General features: G+C 42.9%; 1 protein-coding gene across 2 annotated transcripts in view; it reads left to right on the top strand.

Moving 5' to 3' along the window:
* Positions 1-25,682, top strand: part of adka (adenosine kinase a) — a 168,974-nt gene that overhangs the window by 109,085 nt on the left and 34,207 nt on the right. For both annotated transcript variants that reach the window (XM_076286396.1, XM_076286397.1), the window contains exons 7-8: positions 9,381-9,551; positions 19,119-19,154. In XM_076286396.1, the coding sequence (XP_076142511.1) occupies positions 9,381-9,551; positions 19,119-19,154 (207 nt within the window). The remainder of the gene's footprint in view (positions 1-9,380; positions 9,552-19,118; positions 19,155-25,682) is intronic.

Here is a 25,682-nt window from a genome sequence, read left to right as displayed (position 1 = left end):
TGCCATTGGCACTGAGGCAGGAGGGACCACCAAAGAGGGAGTTGGGGGAGTTGAAGAGGGGCTCCAAAGCTTGATCCACTGGGGGGAGCGAGCCACAACCTATCAGCCCTTCACCGTGCATGTTGGAAAGCACCTTAGCCTGGCCAGACCACCTATGAAAAGTAGTTGGGGAGGAAAACTGGTGACAGAACAAGTCGCTAAAGTCTGGTAGGAGGGAAATGAGCGCCGCCACTGGGCGCTCAGTCATGTCTGTGTGGAACCTAGATGCAGAGGCAAGGGGCTTTTCTGGAAGGGGAATATCAAGAGCCCTGGATGCCCTGCCAACGACCTCCTCAAACAGACGGGCCAGCTCGCCTCCCACGGGACTGGCTACACAGGGCAGTGCACAAGGTAGCTCCTCTCCCTCTCAACGTCCACAATGGCCTCCTCATCTTCCTCCTTCAGCTCATGCGGACTGGTAGAAGGAGCAGGTTGGGGAACTGCAGGCCTTTTGCTAAGAGAAAAAAGTGAGGCTTGTAAGGCTGCTGAGGACTCCCCAAGCGCCCTGGCTACTCTTGCCATCTTCCTTGACGGACCCTCAGAAACAGGAGAACCCGCACGTTTACCAGAGAAAAAACGACAACGGGCGTCCCTTGTGTGCGTAGGCATAATTAAACAATTCATGCACGACTGGGGGGCGTCCCTTGTGTGCGTAGGCATAATTAAACAATTCATGCACGACTGGGGGGGGCGCCAAGAAAGCATGTTGGTGGCCCAAACACAACACACACTTATCAGGCCATCCAAATGATCAGTTAGTGCCACAGCTACTATCTCTCACCAATTCCAAAAGCTTGTAAGGAGATCACCTCCTGTGGTTGCGTCAAGGGATGTCTAAGCCAGTGCTACAGTTGCAGGAAAAGTTGCATGTTATGCAGCAGCACCTGTCAGAACACTGCTGGAGAGGAGGAGGATGAGGATGATTAGGATAGCCTAAGTGTGTAGCCTACCTCTTCATACCAAGAAGTTTAAAGAATTGATTAGAACAGAATGGATTAATTACTAAATAAATAGGTAAATATGCATTAATAAATAAATAGTTAAAATACAGATAAATAGATAAATACAGATAAATAATATAAATATATAATTGAAATATGGTAATCAACCTTGCTTCTAAACATGTTTCAAGTAAATTCTTCAGAAAGCCATCAACCTGTTTCATGGTCCTCTTTTTTCATGAATTATTCATTATCCGAGACAACAATTTTAACCATGTACATTAATTTCAAGCATTTTCTCTAGTCTTGATCTTAAATCTGAGCATGACATTGAATTCCCTATATGTGAAAACCTATAAAAGCACATTACATTCAGGTTTCTACCTTGTACAGTCTAAAAGATAAGTGATTAATTCGATTTTGACCTGGCGGCGGCGGCCATATTGGATTTCTCCATTTTGAGGCATTATGGGACATTTTTGAGCCTGGCATACAGAAGATTTGAATTCAGCACCCTTCAAAACCCCTAAAAATGTTGTATGCCAAAAATTAACATGATTTGCCTTCGGGACTTTAAATAAGCACATTTTCCAAAATCCTGCCTAGTCTAACACAGAATAATGTTTGTAATGATACCAGTTAGGCCTACGTTTAACAGTAACAAGTGTAAGGAGCTATTCATTGTCGAAGGTGCATGGTGAAGAGAAATTCTTACTTTGGAAAACAAACATTTGCCGATATCATTGCCGATATCATCAGAATATTGCAACACTTTCTGTTGCAATATTCTGTGTGTTTTGGACTACAGGTAACTTGTTAAGCCAGTGGTTCTCAAACTTTTGCTTTCATTCCCCATTTTGATCAAAGGGGCATTGACTGATGATGGTGGAGATAACGTGTTATCCCGAGGCCTTTGCAAGTCTGCATCTCCGACGGTAGTCTACCCTATTAAAAATATGTTTTCGATGTCCCAAACGGAGAGCCATACTTTATTGTTTTTAACGATCTCTATGCTACTCACCAAAATGTAGGCATGGGAATATGATGAAGTAGGCTATCCAACTGTCCAACTGTGTGTTAAATTATTGTGATTACAAGCCAGTGGTTTTCAAACATTATGCGTGACTCGGACATCTAACTAAATGCAACAGGCTCATATCTTCCTCGCATTCGCAAAATGAGGACCAGTGTTTTGTCAAATTGCAAATAGCTATTCGTTTTAACAATTTTTTATGATAGTATGAAGTACTTTTTGTATAGGCTACTATCTTGATCTTGGAATATGGGGAGGGAAGTGGCAGTGTTTTTTTGCGCGTCTGCAGAAGTCAGCCAAATATGAATGTAATTCTGCGGCATAAAGCAGATGTATTTGTTGTATTGTACAGAAAAATAAAAATGACACGTCAAGCAGTCAATTGACTACATTGCAGTCAAGAAGTAGGGCAAATAAATTTACGAAACCAAAACGTGGGTCATAGTTGTCTAGCCTGGTAAAAACGTTACTAGATAGTATTAAATCGCCAACAACATTTTCTGCAGAAGCCTACCCAAGGCTACAGTTATTTCCGTACTGGCTCAGTTAGCACACAAGACACTGTTTTGATTTGCGTAGTTGCGTTACCCCCAACACTGACAATAACGTAGACAGCAAATTAATATATTTTTTCGTTTTTGTGGAGCGGCACCGGTAGGCTATCAAAAGCAGATTTCGATTTTCGTTACCACCGTGTAGTCAAGCCTTAAGCCATACCCAAGTAGCCTAAATCGAGGTAATGTTTAATTATGCATGATTTATTTTTTTATTGAATTTGTAGGCTTGGATTTCTCTCGGCAACAAATAGCCTATGTTTAACGGTAGCCTCCTGCTTTTTCAGAAGGGGTGGCAGTCAGGCTACTGACAGAGCGATGTACAGTGGCAGAGCGACGCACAGTGGCTGAAAGTGGTACTAAATTTTCACGCAGCTTCACACCGTGTAATGCGCGACTGAAGTGGCCATTTGAAACTTCACGCCGCGTAATGCGGGACTGACGTGGCCATTTGCAGCTTCACGCCGCGTAATGCGTGACTGACGTAGCCATTTGCAGCTTCACGCCGCGTAATGCGTGACTGACGTGGCCATTTGAAAGCGACGCCCACTGTACTGTATGTATTCACAGCACTTCACTTTTTCCACATTTCGTTATGTTATTATTATTATTATTATTATTATTATTATTATTATTATTATTATTATGTTATAGCCTTATTCCAAAATACATTTTCTCCACAAAATTCTACACACAATACCCCATAATGACAACATGAAAAAAGTTTTTTTTTTTAAATGTTTGCAAATTTATTAGAAATAAAGAACGAAAACATAATATGTACATATAAGTATTCACAGCCTTTGCTCAATCAATACTTTATTGTGGCACTTTTGGAATATGAAGCCACAAGCTTGGCACACCTTTCTTTGGATGGGGAGTGTTGGTGCACAGCCATTTCCAGATCCCTCCAGAGATGTTCAATTAGATTCAAGTGTGGACTCTGGCTGGGCCACTCTAGGACATTCACAGAGTTGTCCTGAAGCCACTCTGTGGGTATCTTGGCTGTGTGCCTAGGGTTGTTGTCCTGTTGAAAGATAAACCGTCTGAGGTCAAGAGCGCTCTGGAGCAGGTTTTCTTTCAGGATATCTCTGTACATTGCTGCATTTATCTTTCCATCAATCCTGACTAGTCTCCCAGTTCCTGTCGCTGAAAAACATCCCCACAGCATGATGCTGCCACCACCATGCTTCACTGTACATTACATTACATTACATTACATTACATTTGGCTGACGCATTTTTAACCAAAGCGACTAACAACATGGTAAACAGTTTAAGTTTTAGAGCGATTCTCAACAATATTAGGACAATTTAAAAAAAACATAAGAATAAGTACAGTAAGAATAAGTGCATCAGTGAGTGCTGTTTTTAACAGTTACGTGTCCGTTTAGGACGGCTGGTGAGTGCTAAGATCAGCAAGACTTGTTGTAGTGTTGCTATGAGAGGAGATGTTCTCTAAAGAGCTGGGTCTTCAGGAGTTTTTTGAAAATGGAGAGGGATTTCCCTGCCCTTGTAGGAACTGGCAGTGTGTTCCACCAACGAGGAACAACAGATGAGAAAAGTTTGGATTGGCCTGAGCGTACCGGAGGTAGAGCTAGACGTCGTTCGTCTGAGGAGCGCAGCGGTCTGGAGGTAGCGTATGTCTGTATGAAGGCATTCAAGTAGGTGGGAGCAGAACCGGAGACTACTTTGTAGGCAAGCGTTAGAGCCTTGAATTTGATGCGGTAGGGATGGTATTGGCCAGGTGATGCCACCATGCTTCACTGTAGGGATGGTATTGGCCAGGTGATGAGCGGTGCCTGATGTCCTCCAAACATAACGCTTAGCGTTCACACCAAAGAGTTCGATCTTTGTTTCCTCAGACCAGAGAATTTTGTTTCTCATGATCTGAGAGTCTTTCAGGTGCCTTTTGGCAAGCTCCAGGTGGGCTGCCATGTGCCTTTTGGCAAGCTCCAGGTGGGCTGCCATGTGCCTTTTACTAAGGAGTGGCTTCCGTCTGGCCACACTACCATACAGGCCTGATTGGTGGAGTGCTGCAGTGATGGTCGTCCTTCTGGAAGGTTCTCCTCTCTCCACAGAGGAGCCCTGGAGTTTTCTCTATCTCTCTCTCTCTCTCACACACACACACACACACCACACACACACACACACCACACACACACACTCTCACACACACACCCTGGAGCTCTCTGTCAGATTGACCATCCGGTTATTGGTCACCACCCTAACTGAAGCCATTCTCCCCCCATCACTCAGTTTAGAGGGACACCAGCTTTAGGAAGAGTCCTGCTGGTTAGATGGGCGGCCAGCTTTAGGAAGAGTCCTGCTGGTTAGATGGGCAGCCAGCTTTAGGAAGAGTCCTGCTGGTTCCAAACTTTTGGATTAGGATTGAGGCCACTGTGACATTTTTATGTACCCTTCTTCAGATCTGTGCCTCATAATACAGGTCTACAGACAATTCCTTCGACTTGCTTGTTATGTGGTCTGACATGCACTGTTAACTGTGGGCCCTTATATAGACAGTCATGTTCAATCAACTAAATTGTACCACAGGTGGACTCCCACAGGTGGACTCCAATCAAGCTGTGGAAACAGAATGCACTTGAGCTCAATTTTGAGCTTGATTGCAAAGGCTGTGAATACTTATGTACAAGTGATTTCTTTGTTTTTTATTTTTAAGAAATTTGCAAAATAGAATTTTGAGGGAAAAAATAGATGTAATCCATTTTGGAATAAGGCTGTAACATAATAATAATAATAATAATAATAATAATACATTTTATTTATAAAGCGCCTTTCAAGACACCCAATGTCGCTTAAAAAATAAAGATGCCGGACGGAGCGGCGTAGTCGCCAGCGTACCCGTGACACCAAGACATACAAGACAGACAACATAACAAATAAACAAATAAAAAGTTAAAAAAAAGAAAATACATTTAAAAAGGGGAAAAAATTATATTAAATTAGTCCAATTTCCAACCGGCTGAAAATGTCCAAGGGCAATGATGACTCGCGTGAAAACTGCGCACAGCTGTGTCTTCACAACCGATGCATGCAACGCCAACAAAGTTCTTTACAACTGATCAACCCGGTGAATTCACTGGCAGTCTGGAGATAACGTTAACATTAGGCCTTGTTAGTCTGGAGATCACTGAAAGCATAACAGTCTGAAGTTGTGGGCGATCTTGTTGCTCTGTGAGATTGCAGAGTTCTTCAACGTTAACGTTAGTCTGCTCAATCCAGACTCCAGGCAGTTGGCATGGCAGTTTGCAGGTCAGAAACAGCTCCGCGGCCTCGGCAGATCTTTCGTAGAGTAGCCTTGGTCCAGCTGTCCCGAAAAATCCCCTCGACCAGACGGGGTGAAGTGCAGCACCGGCTCACGGATGGATGGATGGATGGAAGGATGTCAGAGGCCCAGGGCAAAAGCTAGCCATAGCAAGCTCCCAATGGACAGACGTTAACGACATCAGCCGACTTGGAGCAGTAAAAAGGACTAAGAATAAAACAAAAACTATCAAAAATAACGTAAATAAAGATAAAAAACATTTAACTAGACAAATCAATACATAAAATTACGAACATTACATAAAAACAAACAAAAACATGATGCCAGACGGAGCGGCGTGTCTAGCCAGCGTCCCTGTAACCTAGCAACATAACAAAATGTGGAAGAAGTGAGGGGCTGTGAATACTTTCCGTCTACAAAGATAGCATTTGCACACACAGCCAGTCTTCATTACGCAAACACACACACACACACACACACATACACACACATACACACGAATAGACACGAATACACACAATACAACTGACCAGTATCAAAGATATCATCTTCACTTACAGTCAGTCTTCAGTACTACACATAGACACACACACACACACACACACACACAAACACAAATACACACAATACAACAGACCAGTATCAAAGATATCACCTTCACTTACAGTCAGCCTTCAGTACTACACACACACATACACACGCACACACAGACGCCATCTCCTTTTGCTCTGACACACAGATGCTCCCCCCAGATGGAAGACACTTGAAGGGTGATAATTGGAATGTTTAACAAGAGACACACCTGTGCATCCTTCCGCACACACACACACACACACACATACACACACACACACACGCTCACATACACGCTCACATACACACACACACACACATACTGTACATACACACTCATGCACGCTCACATACACATACACGCTCACACACACACACACAATACACACTCACGCTCACACGCACGCACACACACACACACACACACACACACACACACACACATACTGTACATACACACACACACACACACACTCACTCACTCACGCACGCACACACATACATACACACTCATGCTCACACGCACACACACGCGCACACACACACGCACACATACACACACATACTATACATACACACACACACACACACATACATACACACTCACGCACACACACACATACATACACACTCACGCTCACACGCACACACACACACACACATACATACTGTACATACACACTCATGCACGCTCACACGCGCACGCACACACACACACACACACAAATACTCACACTGATCATACTGGAAAGCTGTTCCTCATCTCTCTCCCAGACGGTACTTTGCACATAAAGAATTAAGTGTGTGTGTGTATGTGTGTGTGTGTGTGTGTGTGTGCGGTGTGTGTGTATGCGGTGTGTGTGTGTTCTCATGCTGAACAGCACCACTTCTCTGTGCCATCTGGTCTCTGGCTGGTGGAGTAGCAGACTGTGTAGCTTATTCAGGAAAGTCAACAACATCTTCAGTTTCTGTCCCCTACCTGACAGTACACACACACACACACACACACACACACACACACACACACACACACACACACACATGTACAAGCAAGCACAGACTCACACACGCACACTGCTTGATGTGGATCGTTGTCAATGTCAGGCTTCTTGCTGTCTTTTCCAATCAAATCAAGCAACAGCAGCTAATTACGTCTGTGTGTGTGTTTGTGTGTGTGTGTGTGTGTGTGTGTGTGTGTGTATGTGTGTCTGTATGTCCGTATGTAGGTGTTTGTGTGTGTATGTCTGTGTGTGTGTGAGTGTGTGTGTGTGAGTGTGTGTGTGTCTGTATGTGTGTGTATGTGTGTGTGTGTGTGTCAGGCTTTCCGATGTAAATCTCTCCGGTCAAATTGTCTGATTAAAATTGACTAATAATCCCGTCCCTCTAACGCAATTTGAATTTGAGAATAAGCCTAAAATGTAGGCCTATAAAGCAAGAATACATCCTTTGGCTATGTTTTAAAGCAAAATGCTCTACCGTTTGAAAGTTATTAAACAACACGCATAGCTGCATCTCAAATAAAGTGCACGCTTAAAACATCTGTTAAACAAGGAACGAATGAGTGAGAAGGTTCAAACATGGCCAGGCCCAGGCAGACAAAGCCTTAAAAGCTTTTTTCAGAGGCCAGACGCGGTGGATGATGGTAAATCGGTAACGCCTGAAGCCTCTGATGTCCAGTCAGCTCCACCACCACCAGAGAAAAAGTCGAAATGTCGGGCATATCGGAATCAGTGACATTGGAAGTGAAGATGGGGGGGGTGCGGTCACACCAAGACACTCATTTTATGTGTAGACAGACCCATGCCTACACTGGACAACTGTGTTCTGTTCCCAGAGCATGCGTTCTCTGTCTATGATCTGCAGGGTTAGTGGGTTAAAGACAAATAGGGTGTTCCAAGCACAAAAAAATAAAATGATTAAATTGTGTATTTTTTTTTATTCAATAATGTGCACAAATGTGTTACCTAGGTAAATATATATTTTTTTCCTGAGCATTTTGATTATTTTGTGTTTTAAGTGTTGTCGACAAATAACAATGGCGCAAAAATGTCATTCAGTGCAACGACTAATTTATGAAAAAATACATACAGAAGAAACAATCTTAGCCATTTAAAATGTATGAGTTCAGTATATCTCTTACAATAGATTTTTTAAAACACAAGAAAGTGCTGTTAGTCTGTTTTAAATTGTCTGCACCTTGTTTGCATTCTAATGTGTCTTGTGATTTTGGTAGTTTGTATAAAATAAGTTTTTGCTACACCTTCTATTCTATTTAAAAATCAATCAAACTCCATTTTCTATAAAACAGGCATGGTTTCTCTTACATTCACATGAAAAATTATATAATAATATGAATTGTAATAGTTATTTTAAGCAAGCGTTCTCTGTCTATGATCTGCAGGGTTAGGGCCTCCTCCACGAGGAGATTGCTGGTGTGCGGATCATTTGCGGCACAATCGAATGGTATCATTGAACCGCAGACCGAAAGTAAAAGAAACTAAACATTTTCCAGAATAGGAAATATTTCTTAATTTAGTGTTATGAAGTAAGGAGGCATAGCATTAGGGGGTAGTGGTGTGTAGTGGTGAAAAAAAATCTGTTTGGGGTATGACACAGGATGTATACAGGTTGTTTGTGTGTGTGTGTGTGCGTGCGTGTGTGCGTGTGTCATCATCTTTACTCATCAAAACAACACCACTGTACTGGATTTATAGTGTCTTGGAAAATAACTCTTTAAATAGAAAGACCCGTACAAGAGTGTTGTTGGGTGTGTGTGTCTGTGAGGGGTCTTTGAGCCGTCGTGTGTGTGTCTGTGAGGGGTCTTTAAGCCGTCGTGTGGTTGTAGTCTTGAACAGAGCCGTGAGAGTATAGAATAGACATGAGTAGAGAAGTAATACTGTGTGAATAGAGATCAGTAGCTTAATAGAGTTGTGTGTGCGTGTGTGTGTGCAGGGGTTCTTCCTGACGGTGTCTGTGGAGTCCATGCTGAAGGTGGCGGCGCATGCAGCGGAGCACAACAAGATCTTCTGCCTCAACCTGTCCGCACTCTTCATCTGCCAGTTCTTCAAGGACGCCCTCATGCAGGTCATGCCCTACGTCGACATCCTCTTCGGGAACGAGACGGTGAGAGCCAGAGAGTGTGTGTGGTGTGTAGCGAGACAAATAATAGCATGCTAACGTTAAGTCTGCTGATAATAGCATGCTAGTATGCTAACGTTAAGTCTGCTGATAATAGCATGCTAACGTTAAGTCTGCTGATAATAGCATGCTAGTATGCTAACGTTAAGTCTGCTGATAATAGCATGCTAACGTTAAGTCTGCTGATAATAGCATGCTAGTATGCTAACGTTAAGTCTGCTGATAATAGCATGCTAACGTTAAGTCTGCTGATTATAGCATGCTAGTATGTTACATTACATTGCATTACATTTGGCTGACACTTTTTTAGCCAAAGCGACTAACAACATGGTAAACAGTTTAAGTTTTAGAGCAATTCTCAACAATGTTAGGACAATTTAAAAAACATTAGAGTACAGTAAGAATAAGTGCATCATTGAGTGCTGTTTTTAACGTGTCAGTTTAAGACGGCTGGTGAGTGCTAGGATCAGCAAGACTTAGACCTCTCGTAGCAAGAAGTGTTGCTATGAGAGGAGATGTTCTCTAAAGAGCTGGGTCTTCAGGAGTTTTTTGAAAATGGAGAGGGATGTCCCTGCCCTTGTAGGAACTGGCAGTGTGTTCCACCAACGAGGAACAACAGATGAGAAAAGTTTGGATTGGTTTGAGTGTACCGGTGGTAGAGCTAGACGTCGTTCGTCTGAGGAGCGCAGCGGTCTGGAGGTAGTGTATGTCTGTATGAGGGCATTCAAGTAGGTGGGAGCAGAACCGGAGACTACTTTGTAGGCAAGCGTTAGAGCCTTGAATTTGATGCGGGCCGCCATAGGTAGCCAGTGTAGCTGGACGAGCAGAGGGGTGACATGTGCCCTTTTGGGTTGGTTGTAGACCAGGCGCGCCGCCGCGTTCTGGATCATCTGAAGTGGTTTCACTGTGCAGGCTGGGAGACCTGTCAGGAGGGCGTTGCAGTAGTCGAGTCGTGAGATGACTATTGCCTGAACCAGAAGTTGGGTAGCATCTTGAGTCAAGTAAGTCCTGATTTTCCGTATGTTGTAGAGTGCGAAACGGCATGACCGGGCGACTGAGGCAACATAATCTGAGAAGTTTAGTTGGTTGTCGAAAACAACTCCTAGATTTTTTGCAGTCCTGGTAGGTGAAACAGACAGGGGGTCAAATTTGATGTTGATGTCGTGGTCTATGGCAGTGATTCTTAACCTAGGGGTCGCGACCCCAAAAAAACTTCCGTGGGGTCGCCAATTATTTTCTGTATTCAGTCTGAAATTATTATTGAGTTCAATTTAATATGTTGCTTGCAAATAGGTTGACAACGCTACAACGTCCAGTATTAGCCCAATAATTAGGCTACGGCGCTATAATCATGGCTAATTTAGCCACTTATTCTGTCCTCTTCAAAAAAAATCTGGAAGCTTGGCAGATTTGGCAGCATTTTCGTCTTTTTTACCTGGCCTTTCCAGTCCCTCATGGCCTCTTTCTACCATCCATCCTCCCTGACGCTTATCACTACGGGCCGGCCCAGCTGGTAGCCTATCTGAGAAAACTTTTTAGAAAAGACGGGCTATATGGACCCAACCAATTAACTCTTCTTGGGAGGGGAAAACAACCCATGCAGAGGCTGTGGTGTTAGGCATAGGATGCGAACGTGTGTAGCCAACTGAGAAGATATTAACGTGGCAAATGTTAATATTTTTCCCTCGACCGGCCCAAAAGTGAAGCGGCCCACCGGGAATTCTCCCGATTACCCACTCCGGGCCTGGAAACAATGTAACTATCTGCTCCCACTACGCAAACTCAACTTGTTCCCGCTATTTTAATTAAAACAAAACAAAAGACATAGGTAGCCTACTAGCCAAAATGGACAGGTGGCTGCTTAAAAAATTGAACAAAAGCTCGGAAGTGCCATCTACCAGTGCGTCTACTCCTCCGTGATCCTCAGACGGGACAAGTCTACAGGCCGGTGAGAATAAAAAACGCGTCGGCATTATCAGAAAGAATTTCTGAAATATGCATTCACTTGCCAAGTTAAAGATAACCTCGACCACCCACAATGTGTCATTTGCGGCGATGTTCTGGCGAATGAGAGCTTAAAACCTGTCAAAATGAAACGACATCTCAAAATACAGATGTCGGCTCAGCACCTTGGAGGAAAATCTCTGTGTCACCGTATGCAGCATTCCTCCTAGAATTAACTTGCTATGTTCACGGAAGCATGCCCACCCTTCCCATTGAAATTGTTAAAGATAGTAAACCAAAAAATGGAAATAAAAAATACTGTTATTGTTATCGCCATAAATATAATTAATTTAACGTTGTAGGCCTAATGCTGCATGTGTGTGTGTGCGTGCTTGTGTGTGCGTGTGCGCTACGCACATAGCACTCTGATCTGATATGGCGGCAGCCTACACTTGTTTAATCGTGATTGTTTGGTTTTCTTTTCAGTTCTTGTTCATATGGAGTAAATAAAACAAATGCTTTGCTTTCTAGTTTTTGCTTGATTTAGTTGTTAACGTTTGAGGGGGGCTAAGGACCTAGAATGGATTTGGGGAAAGTGGGGTCACCAGACCTCGCCATACTTTTTTGTGGGGTCGCCAGACAAAAAGTTTAAGAACCACTGGTGTATGGTAGGTTTAGCTGGGAGGACCAGCAGTTCAGTCTTTGAGAGGTTCAGCTGGAGGTGGTGTGCCTTCATCCATGTAGCTATGTCTGAGAGGCAATCCGAGATCCGTGCTGAAACCAAGGGGTCATCAGGTGGAAAGGACAGATAGAGCTGTGTGTCGTCTGCATAGCAGTGGTATGAGAAGCCATGCAAACGGATAATCTGTCCCAGGGAGGTGGTGTAGATGGCAAAGAGAAGGGGGCCCAGAACTGAGCCCTGGGGGACCCCTGTGGTGAGATGATGAGGTGCAGATAGCTGACCAAGCCATGATACGTTAAACGAGCGTCCTGTGAGGTAGGATTCAAACCAGGAGAGAGCAGAACCGGAGATTCCCATGTTAGCGAGTATAGAGAGAAGGATGCGGTGATTAACCGTGTCAATGGCAGCCGATAAGTCAAGCAGAATGAGTACTGATGACCGAGCGGTCGCCCTGGCTTCTTTTAAGGCTTCCGTTACAGAGAGCAGAGCCGTTTCGGTAGAGTGGCCGCTTTTGAACCCAGACTGATTTGGATCCAGAAGGTTGTTCTGTGAAAGGAAGTCAGAGACCTGTTTGGAGACTGCTCGTTCAATGCCTTTGGATAGGAAAGGCAGGAGTGAGACAGGGCGGTAGTTCTCGACTTGAGCAGGGTTGAGAGAAGCTTTTTTAAGTAACGGTGTTACCCGGGCCATTTTGAACGCTGTTGGAAATGTGCCGGAGGTTAGCGAGGCATTGATCACATGTGTGATAGCTGGAGCGATGGTCGGGCTGATGGACTGAAGTAGGCTCGTAGGTATAGGGTCCAGCGAGCATGTGGTAGGACGGCTGCATGTCAGGAGTCTAGATACTTCACTCTCGGAGAGAGGCGTGAATGCTAAAAAAGATGTTCCAGCAGTCCCTTGAGGTTGTAGGAGTGCGGTATCTGAGTCAGATGCGTTGAGTGGGCATGTAGAGAATTGACGGCTGATTGCCGCCACTTTGTTTGTAAAAAATGAGGCGAGGGTATCTGCAGTAAGGCTGGATGAAGGAGGAGGCGATTTGAAGGTTGAGAAAAGTTTTCGAGTGTCTGTAGCGCTGTTGATTTTGTCATTGTAGATAGCCGTCTTAGCAGCAGTGATGCTGGCTGAGAAGGAGGTCAGGAGTGTCTGGTAGTTTTTGAGGTCATCAGTTAGTTTGGATTTGTGCCATTTCCTCTCCGCGGCTCTGAGTTTGGTGCGCTGCGATCGGAGGGTATCGTTTAACCATGGATGAGAGTGTTTGGATCGAGCTGGCCTTGTGGTAAGAGGGCACAGCTTGTCTAGACACGAGCTCAGTGTGGAGCAGAGCGAGTCTGTGGCCTCATTAACCTCCAGAGAGGAGAAGGTGTTGAGTGGAGGTAGACCGGAGGCAACCACAGAGGAAAAGTGCGTTGGAGACAGGTTCCGGATGTTGCGGCGGAACGTGACCATCGGCTGAGGAGCCGGAGGCTGTTCTGTCAGGCTGACGATGAACTGGATGAAGAAGTGGTCAGAAAGATGGAGAGGCGTCACCATGAGGGTGTCTGTGCTGCAGTTCCGAATGAAGATCAAGTCAAGCTCTTTGCCAGCTTTGTGAGTCGGTGGGCTTTGAACCAGTTTGAGGTCAAAGGAGTGGATCAGGGCCAAAAAGTTCGCTGAGCCTGGGGCATCTAAGTGGATGTTCATATCGCCGAGAACAAGAAGCGGACAGTCATGCTCAGGGATGGAGGACAGCAGAGTGTCAAGTTCGTCCAAAAAGTCGCCTAGTTGGCCTGGAGGGCGGTAGATGACCAGCACGTAGAGTTTTGCTGGGGCGATCACTGTGATGGCATGGAATTCGAATGAGACATATTTGTTTGAAGGCAGTAGCGGGGTGAATTTCCATTTGTTGGAGATCAGCAGGCCCGTCCGACCTCCTCATCCAGATGGGCGAGGGGTGTGGGATAGTGTAAGGTTAGTGGAGAGTGCAGCCGGGGTGGCAGTGTTCTCTGGTTTGATCCAAGTCTCAGTGAGAGCAAGGTATGCTAACGTTAAGTATTTAAGGTTAAGTCTGCTGATAATAATATGCTAATGTTATAATAATAATAATAATAATAAGCTTTATTTGTATAGCACCTTTCATACACAGAATGCAGCTCAAAGTGCTTTACATTTGAAGCATGTAACAAAATAATAGTCAGTCAGTCATTATCAATCACATTTCTTCATTGCTGGGGCCGTTTATGATCCACTCAGCAACATATCAAAAATATAGAAAATGACATGTCATAAGACTGGCAGCCTTAACCCTCTTACCCCCCACAAGCACGCCATATGGCAACTGTGGCAAGGAAAAACTCCCATATTCCAGGAAGAAACCTTGAGCAGAACCTGACTTAATAGGGGGAGCCCATCTGATTCTGGCTGGCTGCGCCCTCCAATAGCAGCAGATGTAGAATAATCTGAAAAAGTAGTCTACAGGATAAGACGAGTTAACTAAAAGCTTTCCTGTACAGGTATGTTTTCAGATCTTTTTTAAAAATATTTACTGAACTCGCCTGCTTGATGTACAGAGGCAGGGTGTTCCATAGTTTGGGGGCATAATGGATAAAAGCAGCTTCTCCACTTTGTTTGTGGAGCACTTTGGGTACGATTAAAAGATTAGAATTGGATGATCTAAGTTTCCTTTGTGGTTGATAAGATATTAAAAGCTCAGAGATATATGAAGGTGCTGTGCCATTCAGAGCTTTGTAAGTAATTAACATAACCTTAAAATCAATTCTATAGGAAATAGGGAGCCAGTGCAGTTCAGCCAACACAGGGGTGATGTGTTCTCTCTTCTTAGTCTTAGTTAAAAGTCTAGCCGCAGAGTTCTGTATGAGTGCCAATTTCTTTAGATGTTTTTTGGGAAGACCAGTGAAAAGTGCATTGCAGTAGTCTAACCTGCTAGTGATAAAGGCGTGAATTAGTTTTTCTGCATCTTGTTGAGTTAAAAAGGGCCGCACTTTGGCAATGTTTCTCAAGTGGAAATAGGCTGTTTGAGTAACTTCACTGATATGGGGCTTAAAACTTAACTCTGCATCTAAGATGACACCGAGGCTTGTTACTTTTGGTTTGACCTGGTGTGCCAAGTTCCCCAGATTACTAAGAACAATATCTCGCTTTAGTTTTGGTCCCACCAAAAGTACCTCTGTTTTGTCATCATTTAGTTTCAGAAAATTTTTGCTCATCCACTGATTAATGGAGGTTAGGCATGCAGTGAGGGAGCAAAGGCCATCTGGGTTAGTTGGCTCCACAGAAATATACAATTGGGTATCATCTGCGTAGCTATGGAAGTTTACATTATGCTGACTTATGACATTTCCCAATGGAAGCATATATAGGGAAAATAGCAGGGGACCAAGGCAGCTCCCCTGGGCCACACCAAAAGGCAAGTCATGTTTTTCAGATACATGATCTCCTAGACTGATATAAAAATCTCTGCCAGTAATGTAGGTTTGAAACCAGTTTAGAGCATTATCAGACAGACCCACCCACTTCGCAAGGCGGTGAATTAGGATGCTATGATCAATGGTGTCAAATGCCGCACTCAAATCCAGAAGAATAAGGATTGAGACTTTGTTTGAGTCAGTAGCCAGTCTGAGATCATTGACTATTTTTACTAGAGCCGTTTCTGTGCTGTGATTTGATCTAAAACCTGATTGGAATTTTTCAAGGATACTGTTTTCGTTGAGGAAGGTATTTAACTGATTACAAACAACTTTTTCAAGTACTTTGCTCAGGAACGGTAGATTTGATATAGGCCTGTAGTTGCTCAGATTGGTATGGTCAAGATTTGACTTTTTAAGTAAAGGTTTCACAACAGCGGTTTTAAAAGCAGTTGGAAATATACCTGTTTCTAATGAGGTATTTATTACCTTGAGAATAAAGGGAGCTAAGCTATCATATAGTTTTTTGAGGAATCTAGTAGGGATTGGATCTAAAACACATGTTGAGGAGCCGGTTTGAGTTATAATTTTACCAAGCTCAGATTGAGTAATAGTGCTAAAGGACCTTAATTTTGGGGGGCTGTTTTTGGGTGTACTATCAAACATATTACTTGTATTACCAATAGCCTCCCTTATAGAAATTACTTTGTTTTCGAAGAAGTCTGCAAATTCTTCGCATCTTAGAGAGGATGCCTGACTGAGTGTATCAAAAGGTGTTTGATGCAATAGCCTATCAATGGTAGAGAACAACACCCTAGAGTTTCCACTGTTTTCAGCAATTACCTTAGAGAAGTGGTTCCTTCTCTCATTCCGAATAGCTCTATTATAATTTGCTATTTTTTCTTTTAGAATGGCACGGTGAACCTGTAACTTAGTTTTTCTCCATGTTCTCTCAGCTTTTCTACATGATCTTTTTAGATCATGGATATTTTCGTTCATCCAAGGTGTCAGTTTGCTACAGGGCCTTTTTTTAGTCTTTAAGGGTGCCACTCTATCAAGCATAGCGCCTAATTCATGATTGAGAGCCTCTACCATTTGATCAATGGGATGATGTAAAATATCTAAATTTATGGAGTCTATAAGAGCTATGAACTGCTGTTCTGCTCTAATGTCCAAGAGTCGCGATTTGATTGCAATTTCGGGATGAATTTTTGGAGTATGTAGTACTATATTAAAAGATACACAATAATGATCAGACATATTTATATCATTTACTGATAAGTCTGTGACTTCTATCCCTCTAGAAATGACTAGATCGAGGGTGTTGCCAAGGTTGTGGGTGGGTCCTGTAACATGCTGCTTTAGCTCTAAACTGTCCAACACATTAAGGAACTTACTGGCTTTAGCATCAGTTGTCTTATTGACATGAATATTAAAGTCGCCATTTACAATTATCCGATCATAGCTAGTGATGATGAGCGACATAAGTTCAGAAAACTGGTCGAGAAAGCCAGCCCATAGTTTAGGAGGGCGGTATAAGGTTAATAGAAGTACAGCTGGGTCAGCCTTCAGAGTGAGGGCAATGTACTCAAAGGAAGCGAATTCACCAAAGTTGACTCTAGTGCAACTATATTTGTTTGAGAGAATGGAGGCAATTCCACCACCTCGTTTGCCTTGTCTAATTGAGTGGAAGAAATTATAATTTGGGGGACAAGTTTCAACAAGAACAGCTTCGCTGTCTGAAGTCAGCCAGGTTTCAACAAGAAACAGAAAATCCAATTGTTTTTCACTAATAAAATCATTGATTGCAAAGGTTTTGGTAGTAAGTGCACCTATATTCAGTAAACCCATGTTAGCTGAAAATGCCTCTGGCTTTTGAGGAATATGCTGAGGTATGGAAAGAATATTTGTTAGGTTTCTAGTTTTAAATTTGTCTTTTCTTTTTACTATACGTTTGGTAGAAATCAACGTTGGAATAGAACTATAAGCATAAGTCATGCTATTGCATGAAGCAGCTTGATCTATGGTAGTAGTATTGTATGTTACCCTGCAGAAAACATTCTCAGACCCATCCACATGTATAATGCCATTCGAATCAATACCTGGGGGGCGTGAATCTGTAATATTTTCTACAGAATGTCAATGCCTCAGTGTGGACGCTATGTTGTCAGAGAGTAGCCTGGCTCCATGTTGGTTTGGGTGGAGACCATCACGCTTCAGCATACTGGGCCTCTCCCAGAACAAGCCCCAGTTGTTGACATAGGGGATGCTTAGGGAAGCGCAGTAGCGTTTGAGCCAGGTGTGGAGATCGAACAGTCTGGACCATCTCTCAGCACCTTTTCTGTAGGTAGGGAGAGGCCCAGAGATGACAAAGCGTTTTTCTGTGCCCATCAGGGTGGTGATGAGAGTTTTGTAGTTTTCCTGCAGTGCTACTGACTGCTTATCTCTGATGTCGTTTGTGCCCACGTGTACGATGATGTTGTTGACCTTGGTGTGGCAGGCCAGGATGCTTGGGAGTTTCTGCTGGATGTCAAGGACCTTGGCACCAGGGAAGCAGTAGACCTTGGAGGGACCGCTACATGATGGGGGAATGCAGAGGTCTCTAACCATGGAACTGCCGATGACCAGGGTGGAGGTTGATGAGGTCCGGGGAGGTGGGGGTCGGGGGGGCGCCGACTTTGAGGAGGGACCAGGATGGTTGTCTCGGGGCAGGAGGGGCTCCTCATCCTCGGTCAGAATGGCGTAGCGGTTTTCCAGTCGTATAGGTTGGGCTGGGCCTGAGTGCCGTCCGGACCGTCTGCCGTGCTTGTGATGCTTGCTTCTACGCCATGGCTCAGGCTGATGTGGAGTGGAGCTGGCCAGCAGAGCAGGCTTGGTTCTCAGCAGAGGCCGGGGAGAGGCAACAGGGACAGAAGTTGCATTAGTGCATGGCATGTTAAGTCTGCTGATAATAGTATGCTAGTATGCTAACATTAAGTCTGCTGATAATAGCATGCTAACGTTAAGTCTGCTGATAATAGTATGCTAGTATGCTAATGTTAAGTCTGCTGATAATAGTATGCTAGTATGCTAACATTAAGTCTGCTGATAATAGCATGCTAACGTTAAGTCTGCTGATAATAGTATGCTAGTATGCTAACGTTAAGTCTGCTGATAATAGCATGCTAGTATGCTAACGTTAAGTCTGCTGATAATAGTATGCTAGTATGCTAACGTTAAGTCTGCTGATAATAGTATGCTAACATTAATTCTGCTGACTTGCATCTCTCAAGCCTGTGTTGCTAACTTACCTAGGCTATGAAATTAAGTTCATTTAGGCCGACTATTGGGTTTAATGAAATTTCAGAAATATGCAACCTATTGGCGAACTTGTGTTTAACACTAATAGCTATGTGTGTGTGTGTGTGTGTGTGTGTGTGTGTGTGTAACACGAATATATATGTGTGTGTGTGTGTAACACTTATAGCTATGTGTGTGTGTGTGTGTGTGTCTTTAACAGCTGTATATGTGTGTGTCTCTCTACAGGAGGCTGCCATGTTTGCACGAGAGCAAGGGTTTGAGGTGAGTGAAAATACATTATACACACACACACACACATACACACACAGGCCCTGTGTTTCCACACACACATTTGAATGCTTTTATTTGGATCAGAAAGGCAAGCAAGGAAAACAAGATCCAAATACTCTGGGAAGAGTCATTAATAAGGTGACAGGTCTACATGGCTCACATACTGTTACAGGTCCTTCCATTTATAACACTCAGTACATTAAGGATAAACAAAACATCTCCATCTCCATATTTGCATGCTCCCTATAGTGGCTGAAACAGAGCAGACTTTTGCAAGTCTTTTGCCTCCTTTTTTTGCAGCCTCCCTAACTGCATCCCCCTGACCACATTCTTATGGACATGGCCTAAACTTCCAAATACCAGGGTTACTAGTTTACAGTTGTATCCAAGTTGGTGAATGTATCTACCAGTGGTTGATATTTCAATAATTTGGAATAGTAGCAAGTGTCCATATACAGGTCAAAACAGCAGCCCACCTCAACGATAAATACACTGTCAGATGTGTTATGATGGAACCAATTAAGTTTTACAGTGCTGTGCTTGTAAATCTTGCTGTCATGTCCATAGTTTATCTTTTGCAAATCCTTTGCAACCAGATCGACCAGGCGGTCGTGTCTGGCCACATACAGTCCTTTGTAGTTGTAGCATCCGTTTAGTATGTGAGCAGCGGTTTCATTTTCTTGCTGAGTTGGGTGTAATATACAGTAGGGTTGCTGAGTTGGGTGTAATATACAGTAGGGTTGCTGAGTTGGGTGTAATATACAGTAGGATTGCTGAGTTGGGTGTAATATACAGTAGGGTTGTTGCTTTGATGGGTACCATGTTGCCAGATTGTACCTAGTTGGGAGACACTGTAGTCTTGCTTTAATCATGAATATTAGGATGTCATCTGAGATTGAAGGGTTTGTCAGGACAGAATGAGTGGTCGGCAAATTGGAGTAATGCAGTCTGAGGCCACTGCGATCGGTTTGATGGCCTCGATTTTCATCATTATGGGGAGGGGGGCAGAATCGATCAGTTTAAGTCTTTGGGTCTGTTCCTCCCAATCGCGGCTGACATTACATTTATGGCCCAGATAAGGATATGTTTCGTTGCGTAACAGTCGTATAGGTTTCTGCATTAATGAGAAGGCAGGGGGTTTGTCAGACTTTGCTTTATGCCATCTGTTTCCCCCACTGCGTCTTGAATAGAAAGCAGCACATTTAGTATGTTTGATGTCTAAACCTGACCACTTTATGAACTCATCTGTGCGGAGGAGCATGTTGGAAATGACACTCTCATCTCTTGAAGAGATTTCCACATCGTCCGCATAGCCTTGTACTGGGTTAGGGGATCGCACCCCTGCATGCGCGCACTGGCACATCCACTCCATCCAGGAATGAAGTTGATGGCGCTCCACGGGCACCCTGTCTTGATGCCGATTTTGAGTGGTATGGGATCGGTTAGGGCGCGTCCACATATGACTTGGATGGGATCGGTTAGGGCGCGTCCACATATGACTTGGATGGGATCGGTTAGGGCTGGAAACCTATGGAGCTGGTTGAATGGAAACCTATGGAGCTGCATCAAAGTGGGAAGCGAAAAGGGCTTGTACTTTGAACAAACGTGAATTTTTATTTATTTTTTGCTCTTTCCAGTTTAATAACAGTATCAGGAATGTAGTCATGGTCAAGCTGCCTGTGGCTGACTGTATACTAAGTGTAGCAAGCTTAACTTTACATGTCATAACGTCAACTAAACATAAGTCACACCTTAATTCTATCACTTGAAATACAAACTTATTTCCTACAACTAGGTGAGATAATTATATGAACTATATATGAACTTATATCTACCTATGCACATCCATTAATTCACTATTTCTTCCTGGAATATGGGAATATGTTGCTGATTGGATCATAAACGGCCCCAGCAATGAAGAAAAGTGAAAGTGATTGATAATGACTGACTCTATTATTGTGTTACATGCTCCAAATGTAAAGCACTTTCAGCTGCATTCTGTGTATGAAAGGTGCTATACAAATAAAGCTTATTATTATTATTACTACTATTAAATAATTTAACTATTTAAACTACTCAACTATTGAACTGGCAGTACTGGCACTACAGTGGGCAGTGCTTCGACTTGGCCAGCTTCCCTCGCGGTCCGCGCGCGGGATCACGCGGAATCACGCGACTTTAATTTGTATTTTTCCAGTGACGCTGCAATGACGCTGCAACAACCGGCAGAGGTCTCAAGTGAGTAGGGTGTCTCGTAAAAAGAAATGGAGCTGGAAAACCCTACACAGACTTCACTACAGACTTTAGCAGACTGGTTTAGAAATAATTTATTAGCCAGAAATATGCTTGCCCTGCCCTAATAAAGAAATATTTGGTTAACCGCGAGTGAATCCCGTTTGCAGCCGTAGAAGAAACGCAGGACAAATTAAACATTCTGTTTTTCTCCGAGTGCAACGATGATAGACAGACATCATTTGGACAAAATATAGAGCATATTAACCCTTAGAACCCTAAGCTGTTTTTAGGGCATTTTCACTACCTTTATTCATAAGGATTTATTCTGGTCATTGTAAGTGCCACACACATATATTATATATTGTTTTTTTCAGGAGAGTTTAGGCTATTCAGATCTGCCATCATTTCATGTATTAATACTAGCATTGATTTTATTTTGATTTTTAAGGAATTAAAATATAAAAAGTGTATTATAAAAATTCTTATATTTCGACATGTATCTCACCACTGCAAGCTCACAGCTCTACATGCATTTCATGTGTGTGTAGGGCAGACTGTCCTGAATCGGGCAATATAATTGCCATGTTGGAGGGATACTCTGGGGCTGAGCAATTTACAGAAATATTTGCTGTGTGATTTACGGAAATAAATGCCATTTTTTATTTAGTGATGAAAAATGACCTTTCTGCGCTCCATATCTGTGACACGAACTGATCTGACCTGACTTGACCCGAGGTTGCGTGTTAGCCTGCGTGCCTGTGTGTATGCAGTCATAATAATTCTCAACTCTTTACTGCATTGCCATGAACAAAGTAAAGGCAAAAAAGGTGTTTATTTGTTGAACAAATTGGGATGCAATGTGAGCCTTGAATTGGATGCCATGCAGGAATTTGCTAGGATCTCAAAACCGGAATATGAACATGCTTTGCCATAGAGAAACACATGATAGCATTGGATTATAAACATGCTTTGCCACAAGAACAGACACAAACGTGGGGTAAGTCCAGCTATATGAAGTTATTATTTTGCTGTCACTTCGTCTGTTTTATAACCCAGAAGGATGTACTTGGTATCAAATGATAGCTCTGAGTCTCCTCTTTCATCTGACATGCGTGGCATATCTCACGGGTCCGCGAGTAATTCAAACGAGAGTAATGAGTGTGCAGCGTTGGTTTGTGTACATGACGTTATTATTTTGCAGTCACTTCGTCTGGTTTTATAAGCCAGAAGGATCGATAAACATGGTACCAATGGATAGCCCTGTGCCCCCTCTTTCATCTGATATGCTTGCCATATCGATGCGATCACGGGTTCGCGAGTAATTCAAACTAGAGTAATGTGTGTGCAGGTGAATGCAGAGAAGTATAGACTGTAAATATGATGCAATTTGATTTAATTTCATGATTTTTTTAATTTTCATACTTGATCGTACAGACAAGTGTGTAGTCTCGTTGGAAAGCCCCACTTCTGCTCTGTCGTGCAATAAAGGTTTCATCTCGCTGCGATGAACCGTTCCGGAGCAATGTAACAGAGAAGAAAGGGTGTGTTTTTTGACGCACTTTGCGTCAATCGGGTTCTAAGGGTTAACCTCCGTTGCTCAGCCAAATGCCTTCCTGTTACGTCCTGTTATTACGGAGTTACAGGTGATAAACGATTTTTGATGGTCACAAGTTTACTTCATTAGCGTTTATTTTTTTGATTACTAAAGAGTGTTTTTCATTTAAAGGCATGACTTCGTGCTTATTCAGAAGAGCATTTAGTGCTCTCCCCAATCCCAGATGTTCACATTGCATGTTTGTTTGTAATGGATGCAACCGCGAGATACGCTTGTCATAGGCGCCGATACCGTCCACTGAAAACATCGAGCACTCACGTGTGCCAGCTTACAGTCCCGGCTAAATTTATATTAATTTAAAATCAAACATCGCAGCTTATGTTAATTTCAGCATCTCTCATAATGTGATTGGATATGTTGCTGTCAATTCCCTACTCCATATACTAACCACCAATGAGAGCGTCTCTCGTATGAAAATTCCTGACACTTCCCATCTGAAGAATTAACGCAAGGCTTTGTCGGGTCTTCAGCCCCGAATGTTTAAAATGTATATAGCCCTGAATATCATTTTAAAAGTAGTCTGACAAAGCTTATTGTTTTGTGACACAGCTAAACACTGGTACCTCATAGAACGTCTATAACATAGCCTAGGTGGTCGCAACTCACAAAAGTAAAGCAGATAGAAAGAACTCACGCAAATCTAGCCTACAACACGCAGACAGCTTCATGCGCAGGGGAGAGAGTGCGCGCGCGCGCACAGGTGGTTTATGATTTTTGGCTTCTGGTATCTTGCTAATTCACTGAACTGCATTAGGTGACACAAATGGTATTGCCTTTATCTTATAACTCCTTGTCTGAGCGACTACCAGGCCTATGGTTTTTAAAAGTCAGATGTTCCCTGACAAAGACATTCGAAAATTAAGAATGTTTATTGACTTAAAATACACTATTTTTTGCAAACTCCCTTCATTCAACCCTTGAAGACATCGCGGTCTGGTGCAGTGTTGTGCGGGTTTGGTCACAAGCGGCCCGCGGTCGCCCGATATTTTAATCAACCCGACCGCAACTCGGACCGCGAATATTAATTAAGACAAAATTATACCCGACCCGCTTATTTACAAAATGTGTGCTTTTGGTTATAGCCTGCATGCAGTTCTGTAAAACAAACTAATTTATTTGCGAAACTATGCAGTAGAACTACACGCAGTAGGCATGCAGGACATAATGTTTGCGCAGGAGAGAGAATGAGAATAAGAGCGCAAGCACGCACGCAACCACCAAGGATTAGAACACTATAGGATACGATTTAAAGGCCATGGACATACATCTTTCTTTCGAAAACAGAAATGGTGAGGCAAGGTATAGGCAAGAGAGATACATTGCTGGTCAAAACGTTAGCGTAATAACTGGTTTATAATGCTGAATGAAGCACAAAGCACATTTACTAAAGCACATCCACTGTTTAAAGTCACAAACACAACGAACTAAGGTAACTTTTATCCATGCGCGAACCTATACATACCGGTAGATATGGCTGTGTAGTCTGTGCCTGCCATAACATTTATTCCTGCAGGCTGCCGTTTTGGCTGTCATACTTTTAAATGGCTTCGCAAGAAGTAGGCCTACATAGACCATAACTTGTACTACTGTCATCTTCTCTAATAACTTTTCCCAATATTTCCCATAGCCTATATCGCTTTTCCTTAAGGGGTGTCTATTATTTTAACTCGCGTCTTCAGCTTCTTTACTGTTGACTTTACTGTATTGATGCTTTACTGTATTGATGCTAGCCTTCTCGTGATATTTTAAGTAGGCCTATTTGTAGAAAATATATATTTAATTAATTTTAACTGACCCGCCCGCAAATTACCGACCGTTTAATTTCGGGCAGACCGCGCAACACTGTGCGCTATGTAGATCGTTTCTCGTACCATTTAATTTCTCAGAATTTAGGTCTACTATAGGCCTACAATAACGTCATCACCAAATACATCTTTTATTTTTAGTTGATCAACCACAAATAGTAGCATAGGCCAGTGTTTCTCAAACTTTTTTTCTGGGGACCCACTTTTTAAAAATGACAGACTATCGCGACCAAACTCGTGACTGTGGTAGTTAACAAACTAGATCAGTGGTTCTTAAACTTTTTCATTCATTCCCCACTTTGATCAAGGGGGCATTCTCGAGCCCCACCTGTCCCTCATCGCTCTAAGAAAGTGGTAGGTCAAGCTTAAAATTGTCAAATGTATTGAAATAATGACAAGTTCTAAATATATCCTCTTCAACAGAGTTAAAATCAGCTTGTGCTGCAAATATAATAATAAATAAATACATAACACACATCTTTCTGTTTTCCAGCAACACATAGGAAGCATAGGCCATTTTACAGCATTGTACAATATATTCAATGAAATACCAACATGCTGCATTAAATGGATCCATAATCCAATCATACTGAGCACTGCTGGTTGGGAAATATTTTTGAAATAAACTTTGCAGGGATGTGATGTAGGCCTACTGTTTAATACATGGGATCACAAGAGTGCCTCCCAATCAGACGTTTCAGCGATTTCGCTCAGAAATCTCAAAGGCATAATACTGTCGCGATCGAGGCGCCTGTCCCATACTCAAGTTTTTTTGGTGAATGCAGTAATCTTATTTGCTAGGTGAGGTAGGTGCTTGTATTTGCCTTGTAACTGGACATTTAACTCAAATGTATCGCTAAGATA

The sequence above is a fragment of the Alosa pseudoharengus genome, unplaced genomic scaffold (assembly GCF_046254945.1).
Source record: "Alosa pseudoharengus isolate Yale_2024_CS ecotype anadromous, Long Island Sound unplaced genomic scaffold, YU_APseudo_1.1 YU_APseudo_1.1_scf_15, whole genome shotgun sequence".
In the NCBI taxonomy this organism is placed as follows: Eukaryota; Metazoa; Chordata; class Actinopteri; order Clupeiformes; family Clupeidae; genus Alosa; species Alosa pseudoharengus.
The sequence above is the reverse complement of the archived record's forward strand: the minus strand, read 5'-3'. Positions and strand labels throughout refer to the sequence as shown.